Below are 14,790 nucleotides of genomic sequence, written 5' to 3'. Positions count from 1 at the left end.
AATCTGAATGGAAAGCGTCAAGCTGCAGAACAAACACGTTTTATTTAACTCAGGATTACAGTTTGGGCACAAAAACAGAAATTGCTGGAAAAGCTCAGCAGGTCTGGCAGCATCTGTGGAGAGAATAGTCGCTGAAAGACCTGCTGAGCTTTTCCAATAATTTCTGTTTTAGTTTCTGGTTTCCAGCTTCTGCAGTTCTTTTGGTTTTTATTACAGGTTAGACCACAGGCAACCTGTACCTTCACCTGCTGAAAAACTCTGCAATAAAACCTAAAGAACTGCTGAGGCTGGAAATCAGAAACCAAAACAGAAATTGCTGGAGAAACTGATCAGGTCTGGCAACACCTGTAGACAGAACTGAACTGAACAATGGTCTATGGACTCAAAATGTTGACTCTGACTTCTCTGCATAGATGCTGCCTGACCTGCTGAGTTTCCAAAGCTCTGTAATTTTCTACCTAAACCTTTTTTGCGCCTCTCCGTGTTCCCTTTTAAAAATGCTCCCTAAACCCTGCTTCTTTGAGCAACTTTGGGATTACCTATCCTAATATCACTTTATGTGGCTAAATTATAGTTGATAAGCTTTACAAGACATTGGTCACATTTGAAGTACTGCGTACAATTCTTGTTGCCCCGCTATGTTATTAAACTGGAAAGTGTACAAAATTAAAGATTTACAAGGATATTACTGATTCTGGAGGGTAAATTATAAGGAGAGGCTGGGTAGGCTGGAATTTTTCCCTGGAGCACAGGAGACTGAGAGTGGCCTTATAAAAGTTTATACAGGGACATAGATAAGTTGAACAGCCAAGGTCCTTTCCCCAGGGTAGGGGAGTCCAAAACTAGAGGGTATAAGGTTAAAGTGAGAGGGGAAAGATTTAAAAGGTATCTGAGGGGCAACTTTTTCACACAAAGGATGGTACATGTATGGAACGAGTTGTCAGAAGTGGTAGAGGTGGGTATGATTATAATATTTAAAACATATTTGGACAGGTACATGGATAGAAGAAGTTTACAAATATATGGGCCAAACCCAGGCAAACAGGACTGGTTCAGTTTAGGAAGCCTGGTCAGAACAGACGAGTTTGGCCATGTTTTTCCTTCTTGTATGACTTTATAATGCTGTTTGTGCTGCTTGAGACCCTTTCGGACATTAAAGACACTATATAAATGCATTTGTTGTTGAGCACAGGCCCACCCAAGACTAAGTTGCCTCTTTCTTCTTGTTCTATGGGAAACCTTTTCAGATTTCCAACCATTTGGCTGAGTGGGAGTTGGTGAGAAAGTTTCCTGAGGAGCAGATGTCTCTGTGGAGTGGCTGAATGTTACATCAGAAATTCTCATCACCAAACCACAAAGAAGACTTTTCAGGCACCACTGACTAGAAGTGACCAGGGGGTCAACCAGAGGAAGAAACCCCTAACCGAAGCCCCAAGAGGTCACTGGAACAGCACATTTACATCCTGCCGCTGAAAGCTCAATATCCAGGCCTTGAGTACGAATCAGAGCGAGGTTAAAGGTCGTGCAGAACAGAGAGGATAAACTTAAAAGGAGAGAATAAGGGGAAATAATACAGGGTGCAGTTCTCAACCTCTGCTTCACAGAAGTAAACAGATGGAAACATCAATGTGAAGTGCTCTGGTCAGCAGAAATGTTACAGCCATGACCACAGCCTGAGGAGGCGAAGGTCAGGAGCTGCTTACGTCAGGTGCCTTAGTGAATGTATTTATGCAGCTCACTTATTTCTCATCAGTGAGTACAGTCTCTCTCTGTCTGCGTGGAACAGTTGGAATCACAATTAAATTCAAAAGAAATGTTACATAAATATTCTGCAAACAATATTTTGACAAGGGTAGAAATCTGTAATTAAAGAGTGGAATGTCTTTCAGGATTAGTGACCTGACAAAGGAGCAGCGCTCCGAAAGCTAGTGCTTCTAAATAAACCTGTTGGACTATAACCTGGTGTGTGTGATTTTTAACTTTGTCCACCCCAGTCCAACACCGGCATCTCCACAGTCCCAGAGTTAGATGAATATCCAGGGATCATCCTCCTGATCATTGACCAGTGGTAACAATTGATAACTTTCTGTGTTTGGTACTAGCTTTAGGGAATCGCACTGAGACTCTAAGATCCTTGCAACCCATCCCATAACAACACATCTATACATTCCAGTCAAAGAGGCATAGTCAATCCCAAATTATTGTTTCTCATCATGCAAAAGAAGCCACTGGATATGTGGAGTGTGACACAAAGTCATAGACCTGGAGAGATCAGGAGCTTGTACAAAGTAGGAAAAATGACTTGTGCTAGGAGCAGAGTGACCTGCAGTGGGAGAGTGGTCAGCAGGGGGAGAGGGGAGTAGTGACCAAGAGACAATGTGACTGACTGTGGTGGCAGGAATGTAACAGGTTATGGATCATTGCAAGGGAAGAGGGACCAGCACATGGGAGAGTGAACTGCCCAGCTCAATAGCACTCCATATTTGCAGGTGGCATCAAAACCATAGTGGGACCTAAACACACACGTGGCAATTCAAATTCATTCAAGCACTGTCAAAACTGCAAGATTTTATTCTCTATTTGGGGATCACTAATGCTGAGAATGACCAGAGGTAAAGATATAACAGCATTCCCCTGTCCTACCTTCCAATCCAATTGGGCTCTATTCCCACTCTCTAACTCTCACCTCCCAATCCCATCCAGCAAGCCTCACCTCCCCCTACACCCAAACCTTTGATCCCATCCTCACTATACAGCCCAAGTGGCCGCAGGTCCTTTCACCTCAGTTCCAGTGGAGGCATAGTTAAGCTGCTCTCAATGATGTGGTATACACTGCTTTAGTTAAAGCTGTTTCTATTATAAATACCCAGAGCACAGCCAAGAGCAGGAGTCTCTGAATCACAGGCCAGGGCTTTGAGGACACAGAGTCTATTCATCCATTGCATTGGAGGTGGCTAAATATCACAAAGTGCAGGAGGAGTTGATGTACTTGAGAGGAAAACACTGCTTATTGTTGTTACTGTAACTTGCCTAAGCTGGATCGTTAACCCTTTCAGGCACTGAGCTGTTGAGCAGAGAAGTTTATTCTGTGCATTAATATAGTGTTCACAATTTTAAGTGTCAGAACTCACCATGGGCAGTTACACAGCAATCAACAGACTACACACTGACTAAGACAGCTGATTAAATTGCCACCATACCTTAAGTTGGGTTTCTTCACTCTTAATCTCTTTTTGTTTTTCATGTTTCATACTCCTGCCAGAGCTAGGTTCTACCATAGAAAATATTTTTACTCATTCACATTCCCAGGTAAAGTCATATTGTGCCTTAGCTTATTTCAGCTACTGATTTAATCCTTTGTCTTCATTTCTGGAAGGTATGTAATTCTAAACTAGACTTTTGCTTTATTTGCCCAATAATTAGTTAAACAACAAGAGAGTAGCATCAGTAATAGAACATACCAGTTACATATTAATGTAGGTGAGCAGAAATAATTGTTTGCAACTGTTGATCTTAACTCAATATCAGTAATATTCACAACCTGAAAATAATAAATGAAATCAAAAAAACCAGTAGTTCCTTTCATTTTCTCAGCAGCAGTTTGATCACCACCTAATTATCTATTCACAGAAGCTCTGACTTAAAACAATAATTTCAAAACAGCAAACATTTATCAAATTACCTATTGAGTTGCAAAGAAAACGATGCTAATGAAAATTATATTTCAACAAATTTCAAAAAATGAATGACATGTGAACACAAACTAATTAAAGTTTGTAGTCATCACCTTGCTAAAGTGGACTGTAATCTCTTTGAGGAAGTTGATTTGTAGCTAATTTTTTGAAAATAATTTAGTTGGATATGAATTGCATGTCAAGATCAACATTTATTACTCATTCCCAGTTGCAACTGAGTAGGTTTTCTTGAACCACAGCAGCCTGAGTGATGAAGGTGCTTCCAGTTTTGTCGCATGGATAGTCCCAAGAATTTGACTCAAATGACGACAAACAAATTACTGACATACTCTCAGTACAGAGTGAGAGTGAAGCTTGGACTCCTAATCTGACAGCAGCAATGATTGGCAACAGGTGAACATCATCCTGTCATTATTTTATCACAGCAAGAAGAATTGGACAACACTATCAGTGCTTTGTTTTCAAATTTCACTTCTGATTCTTCACGATTTTGCAGGCACTTAAACTCTCTGTTCTTCTTGCGGCCGTAGCCTGAAACACAGGTGATAGTTGCACTCCCCCAGCACTAGAATTGATGCCATTGTAACGCATCAGTTAGATTGTGAAGTCTCAGGAATAACACAAACTAGCCAGCAATGGTACTGACCTGCAGCCTGACCCATGTATGGTGATTCAGATACAGTATCTCAAATACACTGATTTTAACTATTTTGACTTTGAAAATCCACCATGCCTTGCTCAATCAGAATGAGAAACACGCTCCACACAAGAGTGAGGGAACAGGTTCATTAATGAGCGGAGTGACAAATTTACTCGCAGGTGAGGGAAACCATCACCTGCCTCAACCCAATAAATGTTCCCCTGCCAAGTTGCTCTACAGCATAAACTGCTCCTACCATCCTCCCACTCCTCCAGAATATCCAGCGTGGATGACCAGACATATCTCTCTGCGATGGGACTGTATTCCTCCAATGGTGGCAAGCTCTCCAGTTCATATGCTCCACGTTTCTTCCAATAAAGAAACATTTCACTTGGGTTCTGAAATAATTCTCAAATAGCATTCCTAAATACCACTCAGCTCCAGCAGACAGAAAATAACAGCTCAGTGCTCCCTGACACGCTGGCTTATTGTTGTGCTGTTCCGCTGTCCCACTGCAGGGGCTAATGTGCGAGGCCTGAAGGCCTTCCGCACTTGCACAGAGAACTGCATTCATCTACCGAAAGCCTGGGACTGTGGGATTGCTGAGGGTGGCACACAGAAAAGCACTGGCCACTGCGGCACCGCCTCAAACAAAGGCTTTCTTCATCTTTAACAATCCCATTTAAAAAATGGTCACTTTATAGTTAAGGAGGAATGGGGAGGGTTTAACTTTTCACCCTCATTAGTATTGATTTTATTTATTGTGGCTGAGGAACGTGAAGATTCAGCGCATTCTACAACCAGCTCCAAGGCAAGGACAATTCAGGCAGCGGCTCACACAAGGGCTTGGTTTTGGGGTAATGGGCTGAGAGACATGTTGAAGGGCAGTGAAAAAACAACACAGGAAATGCAACACTCTAGGTATGTCAGCACAATCACAGTGAGTGGAAACATTCGCCATCAATTAATTCATAGGAAACTGTGGATTGTCTGTCCAAAGGATTGTCTGTCCAAAGGATCTGACCTAACGGTTGTGATTAAACAGTGCTGCAGATATTTGAGGGTGGATCACAGGAACAGCAGGAGGCCATTCAGCCCCTTGAGCCATTCAAACATAGATTATTGATGATTCATACCTTAAGTCCATCTACCTACCAAGTTTCTATAATTCTTAACCACCCTAAACCAACAAAAATCAATTTCAGTTTTGACATTTGCAATGATCCTGAGTCTCAAGCGTTTTAGAAGTGTTTTCCAATACTTGGACACCTTCCAGAAATCATCCTGAAATAGCTCCAATTTTAAGGCTATCAACTCCTTTAATTGTTATAGATTACCCCTTAACGTTTAAGATTTAGCAGGAAGAGCACACCTCGTTTATGCAACCAGCCCCATACTCTTTAATCCTCTTAGCTCTGCCATCATTCTGGTCAATCTACGCTGCACCTTGTCCAAAGCTAATGCATCATTCCTCAGCTGCAGTGTCTAGCCTTCCGCAAGGGGCCTGACCAGGCGTTCTGCACAACTGAAAGATAATCTCCCAAATATCTGTATTTTATCCCCTCAAGCTAAAGGCTAACATTCCATTGGCTTCTTTATTTATTTTTTATTCTGGAAGGTATGGGTTCGTAATTATTATCTGCTGATATATTTTTAACATCCCCCCCATCAGTTATTTGAGAGGTAAGCAATTCTCTCTGTCTATTCTCAATCTCAGCGCTCCACCCCCACCGCCACCCCCCCCCCCCCCCTCCCCCCCCCGCCCCCCACCCCCTGCACCATCTAGGGTCAACCTTCCCAATGCTGACCCACTTTCTTAGTTGAAGGAAGATCTAGTTTTTTTTACCCAGTTGCTCCACTGCAGGAGGAACCAGAATCTGATCATGCCAGTGTGCGAAGAGCTGGGGCGTGACTTCCAGTGCAGGCCTGACTGTGTCCATGTTGGAGGGTCTGGGATCTACCTGTGCCAGTGTGGGACAGCCTAGGATCTGGCTGAGCCAGTGTGGGAGGGCCTGGGGTCTGGCTGAGCCAGTGTGGGAGGGCCTGGGATCTGTCTGTGCTAATGTGGGAGGGCCTGGGATCTGTCTGTGCTAATGTGGGAGGGCCTAGGGTCTGGCTGAGCCAGTGTGGGAGGCCTGGGATCTGCCTGTGCTAGTGTGGGACAGCCTAGGATCTGGCTGAGCCAGTGTGGGAGGGCCTGGGGTCTGGCTGAGCCAGTGTGGGAGGGCCTGGGGTCTGGCTGTGCCAGTGTGGGAGGGCCTGGGATCTGTCTGTGCTAATGTGGGAGGGCCTAGGGTCTGGCTGAGCCAGTGTGGGAGGGCCTGGGGTCTGACTGTGCCAGTGTGGGAGGGCCTGGGGTCTGGCTGTGCCAGTGTGGGAGGGCCTGGGATCTGTCTGTGCTAATGTGGGAGGGCCTAGGGTCTGGCTGAGCCAGTGTGGGAGGGCCTGGGGTCTGACTGTGCCAGTGTGGGAGGGCCTGGGGTCTGAATGTGCCAGTGTGGGAGGGTCTGGGGTCTCGCTGTGCCACTGCGGGAGGGCCTGAAGTCTGACTGTGCCAGTGCCAGAGGGCCCTGGGTCTGACTGTTCCAGTGTGGGAGGGTCTGGGGTCTGACCGTGCCAATGTTGGAGGGCCCGTGGTCTGACTGTGCAAGTGCAGAAGGGGCCAGAATCTGACTAGCTAACTGTTGCATGTAATTTGAGATGTGAGTAATGTGAGATGTGAGTAATGTGAGGTCTACCTTCCTGTGAGCTAACAACAATAGATTTTGTTGAACATACATATGACATAGAGAGGATGGCAAGAAAGGATATCTGTAGCATTACAGAACCCGAGTCCATTCCTGTGTGATCCATCACAATGACATTGTTGTTTTCACACATGCTTCAATGGCTATAATTAAAGGGAAAGATAATCCTTTTACTCCACATCTTCCCGCCACCCCTCCCCCCCCAAGTTCTTTACAGTACCGCCTTTTAACATTAACATTTAACAATGAACATTTAAGTACTGTAGTCCACGTCCCACCCTTGCCACAAGTCTCTTTTGCTACAGGGACTAATCTCCAATAGCACTGTCTATTATAAGGGTATGTAGGACAAATGAGCTTTCTTCTCATCTCCTTGAATGGTCAACACATTGATAGGTTGAGATGAAAGTGTCTGATTAACAGGTGGGTTTTGGAAATTGACACGTGCAAACATTTGAATGCAGTAACAGTGAAGATGAAGTGAGGACAAAAATGATCCAAAGCAGAAAATTCCAGCACTCAGATAGAAACATCTTCAAATGAAAGACAAGGAAATCAAAATTTCACTCTCTATACTATTTGCTTTGTTCTCATTCTAGGGAAGAATGTATTAGAAAAATACCATTCACCACAAGCATTTCTTGTTGCTGCATCTCCTTTTGTACAATAAGAAGACAACTTTGCTTAGTATTTACATTCTTCAAGTAATGACAATGACAGTTGACTTTCCTGGAGCATTACCACCTGAATCCAGGAAGATCAGAAGTTTCAGATTCTAGTAAGTTAATGACTCGAATGATACTTTCCCTTTCTGTAACTGTATGTCGAGAACACACCATCATCCAGAATACCTTCTGGTCACTGCCTTCTTTTGTGTTTTATTTTCCTACTGTTTTCAGTAAAATGGAGGGTCTGCTGCACCCTGCTTATCATATACTCTGCAGAGTGGTCTTCTCCTGCTCTTTCTTCAGTACCTGTGTGAGTCTGGTGCCTGGAAATGCCTTGAATCTATCACTTATCAGCCATACCAACACTGCGTTTCGTCTTGTGTATTTCCCCAACCGCTCAGTTTGGATTGGAGCTTTTTGTGGCTTTCCCTAACACACTATATTACCATTAGGCTTCACTTCAGTCTCTTATGACAATATACCTTCAGTTCTGTGGGTCTGGTGACCATTGCTAATATATAGTGATGTGAAATCTACAGTCTTGTGAGTGAACAGTAACAGGCTTAATTGATGTGGACTGGGGTGGATGGCACCACTAATCCAGAATTTGGTTGCCTGCCTTGAAGAAGTTTTCCTCCTCTCTCTACAAGAATCTCAGGGAGTCCCTCTCCCACTGCAACTCCCAGGTCATTTCCTCTGCCCTGAAGCTCTTCAACCATGTCGTGAAACAAACTTGCCAGCTCAGCACTGTCCCCATGACTTGTCCGGACTTGTCCTACCTGCCTATCTCCTTTTCCACTTATCCACTCCACCCTCTCCTCCCTGACCTATCACCTTCATCCCCTCCCCCACTCACCCATTGTACTCTATGCTACTTTCTCCCCACCCCCACCCTCCTCTAGTTTATCTCTCCACGCTTCAGGCTCACTGCCTTTGTTCCTGATGAAGGGCTTTTGCCCGAAACGTTGATTTCAAAGCTCCTTGGATGCTGCCTGAATTGCTGTGCTCTTCCAGCACCACTAATCCAGAATCTGGTTTCCAGCATCTGCAGTCATTGTTTTTACCTCGTTTATTTTAACCCTACTGCGAATCCTCTTGCAAGGATGCCTGCCTTGAAGAAGTTTTCCTCCTCTCTCTACAAGAATCTCAGGGAGTTCCTCTCCCACTGCAACTCCCAGGTCATTTCCTCTGCCCTGAAGCTCTTCAACCATGTCGTGAAACAAACTCGTCAGCTCAGCACTGTCCCCATGACTTGTCCAGACTTGTCCGACCTGCCTATCTTCTTTTCCACCTATCCACTCCACCCTCTCCTCTCTGACCTATCACCTTCATCTCCTCCCCCACTTACCCATTGTACCCTAAGTTAAAAATCACACAACACTAGGTTATAATCCAACAGGTTTATTTAGAGGCACTAGCTTTCGAAGCACTGCTTCTTCATCAGGTGGTTGTGAAGCAGGATCATAAGACACAGAATTTACAGCAAAAGATTACAGTGTCATGCAGCTGAAATGATAAACCTAGATTAAGTTTTTCATCTTTTGAAATGGGTTGGCTCGTTTCGGTTCCTTAATATGTAAATCCCCGAACTTCTTTTAAGTCACGTTCTCAGGATAACTTCAGGTTTTCTAACAAAAGATGTCATCTCAGCTCAACTTAATTGAACCTAACTCCAGGGGGTGGTAAGCGAGGTCATTTTATTTGAAGCCATACAGACCCAGGCTCTTTCCAGCATCTGCAGTCATTGTTTTTACCACCCTTAATGTCACCAAGACACAACTTGATTCACGCATGGGTCATTAGCTACAATTAAAATAAAGGAGTAAGTCCCGTTAGTTTACAATGTGGGAAGGCCCTGAGTCTGACTGTCCTGGTGTGACTATCCATTAGGCCTCTGCCTCCCACTCTGCAAGAGAACCTAGGATGTAAGAAAGGAACCTCTGTTGCATTATTGACTGACTGTCAACAAACATAATATGAAAACTTGTGAAGATAAGATGACAGAAAACATTTTTATGAATTACAGCATAACTATGGACACATTCAGATGACTGTCTGTGTGGAGTTTGCATGTTCTCTCCATGTCTGCATGGGTTTCCTCTGGATGCTCCAGTTTCCTCCCACAGTCCAAAGATGTGCAGGTTAGGCAAACTGGTCATGTTAAATTCCCTCATAGTGTCCAGGGATGTGCAAAATAGGTGGATTGGCCAAGGGAAACGCAGTGTTATGAGGATAGGGTAGGGTCTGGATGGGATGCTTCTTGGGGGTCGGTGTGGACTCAATGGATTGAATGGCCTGTTGCCACACTGTAAGGATTTTATGATTCTATGAAATAGGAAGAAAAAGGCTGGAAAACAGTAAGGAACAAAATGGATTTCGTTAATGGGGAACATGGTCTAGTGCATAAAGTTCAGGAGAAAATATGTTTTGTGTAGTTTTCTGCATCTCTCCAAAAGAACCAAGCAGCCCAAGTCGATTACTTGGTCACATCCATTGCCACTGAGCCTGGCCCCAGTGGGTATTTCATTCACCAAGCCAAACTGTGTACTGCTTCCTTTTCTGAAATCCTCAACAAATGTACTGAAAGGAGAGGGCAAAGAAAGAGAGAGGATGGTATGACAGTGAAAGGAAAGGAATAAGCAAGAGGGTGAGGCAAGGCGAGAAAAGAGAAGGTACAGAAAAGATGGGGTTGGGGAGAGAGACAGGTTGGAAAGGGAAAGCGAGGGATGTAGCTGGTAATAGATGCCAGGAAAGGAGGGTGAAGGAGATGGGAGCGTTGGGGGGGAGGGGGGGGTGGTGAGGAGAGAGGAAGGAAGAAGGAAAGAGGGGAAAAGAAGGAGGGAGAGACAAAGTGAACCAAACAAGGTGAGGAAGGTGAAAACAAGTAGAGAAGCAACTGAAGGAGGGTGGAGAATCATAGAATCCCTACAGTGTGGAAGCAGGCCACCATGGGCGATTTAGCATGGACAATCCACCTAACCTGCACATCTTTGGACTGTGGGAGAAAACCGGAGCACCCGAGAAACTTATGCAGACACGGGAGAATGTGCAAACTCCACACAGACAGTTGCCGAGGCGGGAATCAAACCCAGGTCCAATCAAACATGTAAGGCAATGCTGGATTAGTGGTGCTGGAAGAGCACAGCAGTTCAGGCAGCATCCAAGTAGCTTCGAAATCGACGTTTCGGGCAAAAGCCCTTCATCGATGAAGGGCTTTTGCCCGAAACGTCGATTTCGAAGCTACTTGGATGCTGCCTGAACTGCTGTGCTCTTCCAGCACCACTAATCCAGAATCTGGTTTCCAGCATCTGCAGTCATTGTTTTTACCATGTAAGGTAATGCTACCCACTGAGCCACTGTGTGGTAGCTACAGAGAAATTGGATGGGAAGGAGTGAGATGTGAGGTCAACAAGAAAAAGCGGGAAGAGGGAAATGTGGATCTACATGGTGGGAGGAAATTTGGAAAAATGATAGAAGCAATAAGGGAGAAGTGGATAAAGGAAAGAGGGTGAAAAAACAGGGGAAAGAAGAATGGAGAGAAACAGAGACAGTGGGCAGAATAAGGGAGAGAGTGTTTAAAAAGCAGAACAACACTGGAGAAATAGAGGGCAATTAAGGAATGAAAGAAAAGGGAAAAGAATCGGGGAGATGGAGAATCAAAGAACAGTAAAGGGAGTTGAAGAAAGAAATGGAAAAGATGAAAGGAGAGCAGGAGGACGGGAGTCAAAGGAAAGGCTAGGAGGAGGGAATTATGGGGGAGGGGAGAAAGAAAATGAGAGAACAGGGAAATTGAGGTGGAGATAGGCAGTGAGGAGGCAAAGACACTGATAAGGGGAGAGACCAACACTGTTCAAGTTTACAGAAATACAGTACATTGTACAGGCGTGTGAAAAAAAAGTGCAAATCAGCTTTCTGAGTAACCAGGACAGATCATTCCTGAACTGTTGGACTGCTCAAATACTGCTCAGGACAATATCCAGATTTGGTCTGACATGTGGCAAGTAATATTCACATAAGGCACGTGCCAAGCAATGATCATTTCAAACGAGAGAGAATCCCACCTCTTGACATTCAATAATATTAATCATTAATTACCTCAGGACCAACATCCTGGAGGTTACCATCAATGCTCCCTCTGTTCTATGTTCTAATTTTGCTTCCTTTTGCACGGTTTGCTGAAGTCTGTGCACAGCAGTGGCTTCCAGAGAAGAAAGTCAGTAGCAGCATGGCAATTAACATGCACTGGCTTTCCCAGTGTGATTGCATAGTCTTACAACCGTACAGCTTAGAGAGAATGTTGGTTACCATTAAGCAGAAACTGAACTGGATAAGCCATATAAATACTGTAGCTACAAGGTACCTGCCGCTGGACTCCCAAAAGCCTGTCCACCATCTACAAAGAATGATCAGGAGTATTTGGAGTCACTTGCCTGGATAAGCGTAGGTCAGACAACATTCAAGGGACTTGACACCATCCAGGAGTAGCAGTCCACTTGATTGGCCCACATCCACAAACATCCATTCCCTCCATCACTGACCCTCAGGCAGCAGTGTGTACTATCTACAAGATGTACTGTGGAAATTCAACGCCTTCCAAAGCCACAATCACGTACAACTAGAAGGACAAAGGCAGCAGATACATGGGAATACCACAACCTGCAAATCCTTCTCCAAAACATTCATCATCCTGACTTTGAAATTTATCAATGGTCCTTTGGTGTCTCTGGGTCAAGATCCTGGAAGCTTTTCCATAATGCCATTGTGAGTCTAGCTATAGCACATGGACAGCACTGGTTCAAGAAGGCAGCTCACCACACAGTATCAAGGGCAGTATCTAGGATGAGTAATAAATGGTGATCCAGCCAGCGATGCCCAAATCCAGTAAATGATTTTTAAAAAAGGCTTAAGAGAAAAATCCATTAATTCGTCTATCCATGACTCCTCTGTACAAACAAACTAATAAACATATGTGCAATCCTATGCAATAGTATCTAAAATAAGCTATGGCCCCTCCTAAAAATACGGAGTTGGGCTGAGCTAGAAATTGAGTCTGAACAAGATGAGCTATTCCACTGGGATGTATTCTATATGTGAATGTTCTGTCAACACTTGCTTTCTTGGCCCTGGTGAAGAACAGGAAAGTGGGAGAGGTCCTATAGCGTGGTCAGCTACTTCCCACAACTTCCTCCTCATTTCAGACATTCTCCTAGTGGGCATGTACCAAACAAACAGCCAATAAAGATGGAGAAAGGCACCACACTGTTCTCAGGTAGTTCCAGCCAGTAACGCTGCAATACATCAAGGTCCTGCAGAGAGGCAAAATACTTCAGGATTGCATAGCTGACTAAATGACTACAGGATTCCACAAGCTGAACAAATCTCAGCTTTTAAGTAAAATTCTTTTGATGTTGGTTGGCAGGAAGGATGATGTCCCTATAATTAGGTGAATCACTTTTTCTAATGTATCCCAAACAGCATCTTTACCTCATTTACTTTCAGCTGTATAAGTTATTCCAGGTGGATACGTGCATTCTGCGCGCCTCTCCCGCAGAAACAGGATCCTGATTAAAATGTTCAAATTTGAAATTTATCAGCTGTTGTATTGTCTGGGGATGGAGATCAAGTTTGGATCCTGGGTATTGAAACAGCTACCTGTTGACGCAGAAGAAATGGGACTGGGTATCATGAGACTGACCAGGGATGAAAGATGGCAATGACATACAATCATCTGAAACTCTGATCTGTACTACACCTGCTTTGGGAGAATTCTATGGTAATGTATAGAGAGCTTTACCATTACCTAGCTCACATTGTATCTGTCCTGGAGATGTCTAGTGGGATGGAGTAGAGAGACTTTCTTTGTATCTAATATGGGCTATGCTTGCTCTGAGAGGGGTTAATGAGTGGGGTTAAAGGAAGCTTTGCTTAGTTTCCAATCAGTGCTTTGCTTGCCTTGGGAGTATTTGATGACACAATATACAGGGTATTTTCCTCTACAATTACCCCAGGCTGCACTTAACCTAGGGGGTTGGGTTAAAGGGAACTTCATTCTCCAACTATCCTGTGTTCTACCTATCTTAGACATATTAAATGGGATTGTATTCATAGAGATTTTCTTTCTGAATCTAACCCATACTGTACTTGCCCTGAGAATGTCTAAAGACACAATACAGTGTGAAACTCCTACATTTACGATCCTGTCTTCTTCCCCTTCGATCTGGCCCTTGCCCTGCGTTTCTAGAAAAAAATTCTTTTGAGAAAAGTCAGAACTGAGTTTTTTTTTTGAACTGCTGCAGAAAGGCAGGCAAATCGAGGAAGTGTGTCTCACTGCCAAATCCAAGCAACATGATCACAACCTGCTGGAGAGGTGAAAACAAGTGTGTTTTTCCCTTTTTTGGGAGGAGGAAAGTAGAATGACTTCACTGTCTGGTTAGCTTAGCCTTCCGTTGCTCATATTATTTTCTGTTTCTTCTGAGTCTCAAGTCCAATTTCTTTTGGCTCAAGAACTTTGGGTTTGCGTCAGAAGAGGCTCCTAATAAACAGGAAAGAAATACCTGAGCTAAAAATCCCAGAAAAAGGTATTGACCCAGTCACTGGAATCAATCATTGCCAGGAACTCTGACCATATCTTGCTGGAGTTTCAAATCCTGAGAAACTGGACTCAGAATCAATGTCGGTCTGAGCCCTGCTCTTTCATGCACTCAAAGAGCTCTTTGCATATCGGCAGGAACTTGGGCCCGGCCTTGAGCCAAGGTTTAGGTTAGGGTATGTAAAGATACCTAGGACCAACAGACTGGTACAAGCTGCCAATTTAAGCAGTTGCTAGTCAAATGGAAAAAGGCATTGCCCTATCTACATAAGAAACAGGAAACCCCTCCCTCTCTCACACATGCTCCCCCCCCCCCACATGCATTCGCACCCCTATCTCGCACGTGTGCGCTTGCTCGCTCTCACTCTTCTCAACTCCGGAATCAACTTCGTCTGCAATCCGTCCAATACATCCTTTCTCAAGTAAAGAACTGGCTCCAAGATAGAAGACA

The 14,790-nt window shown here is 44.2% G+C and overlaps 1 protein-coding gene across 4 annotated transcripts in view; it reads right to left on the bottom strand.

The window, feature by feature from the left end:
- Positions 1-14,790, bottom strand: part of LOC140487027 (pleckstrin homology domain-containing family G member 5-like) — a 133,527-nt gene that overhangs the window by 112,638 nt on the left and 6,099 nt on the right. The window contains exon 1 of one of the 4 annotated variants that reach the window (XM_072586408.1): positions 4,592-4,861. The exons of 2 other annotated variants lie outside the window; for them this stretch is intronic. In XM_072586408.1, coding sequence (XP_072442509.1) covers positions 4,592-4,721 — 130 coding nt within the window. In that variant the 5' untranslated portion in view covers positions 4,722-4,861. Of the gene's footprint in view, positions 1-4,591; positions 4,862-14,790 lie in introns of those variants that run through there. One more of the 4 variants, XM_072586415.1, reaches the window with a different exon arrangement.

This window comes from Chiloscyllium punctatum, chromosome 16 (assembly GCF_047496795.1).
Source record: "Chiloscyllium punctatum isolate Juve2018m chromosome 16, sChiPun1.3, whole genome shotgun sequence".
NCBI lineage: Eukaryota > Metazoa > Chordata > Chondrichthyes > Orectolobiformes > Hemiscylliidae > Chiloscyllium > Chiloscyllium punctatum.
Note: the sequence above shows the minus strand (reverse complement) of the source record. Positions and strands in the feature narration are given on the sequence as shown.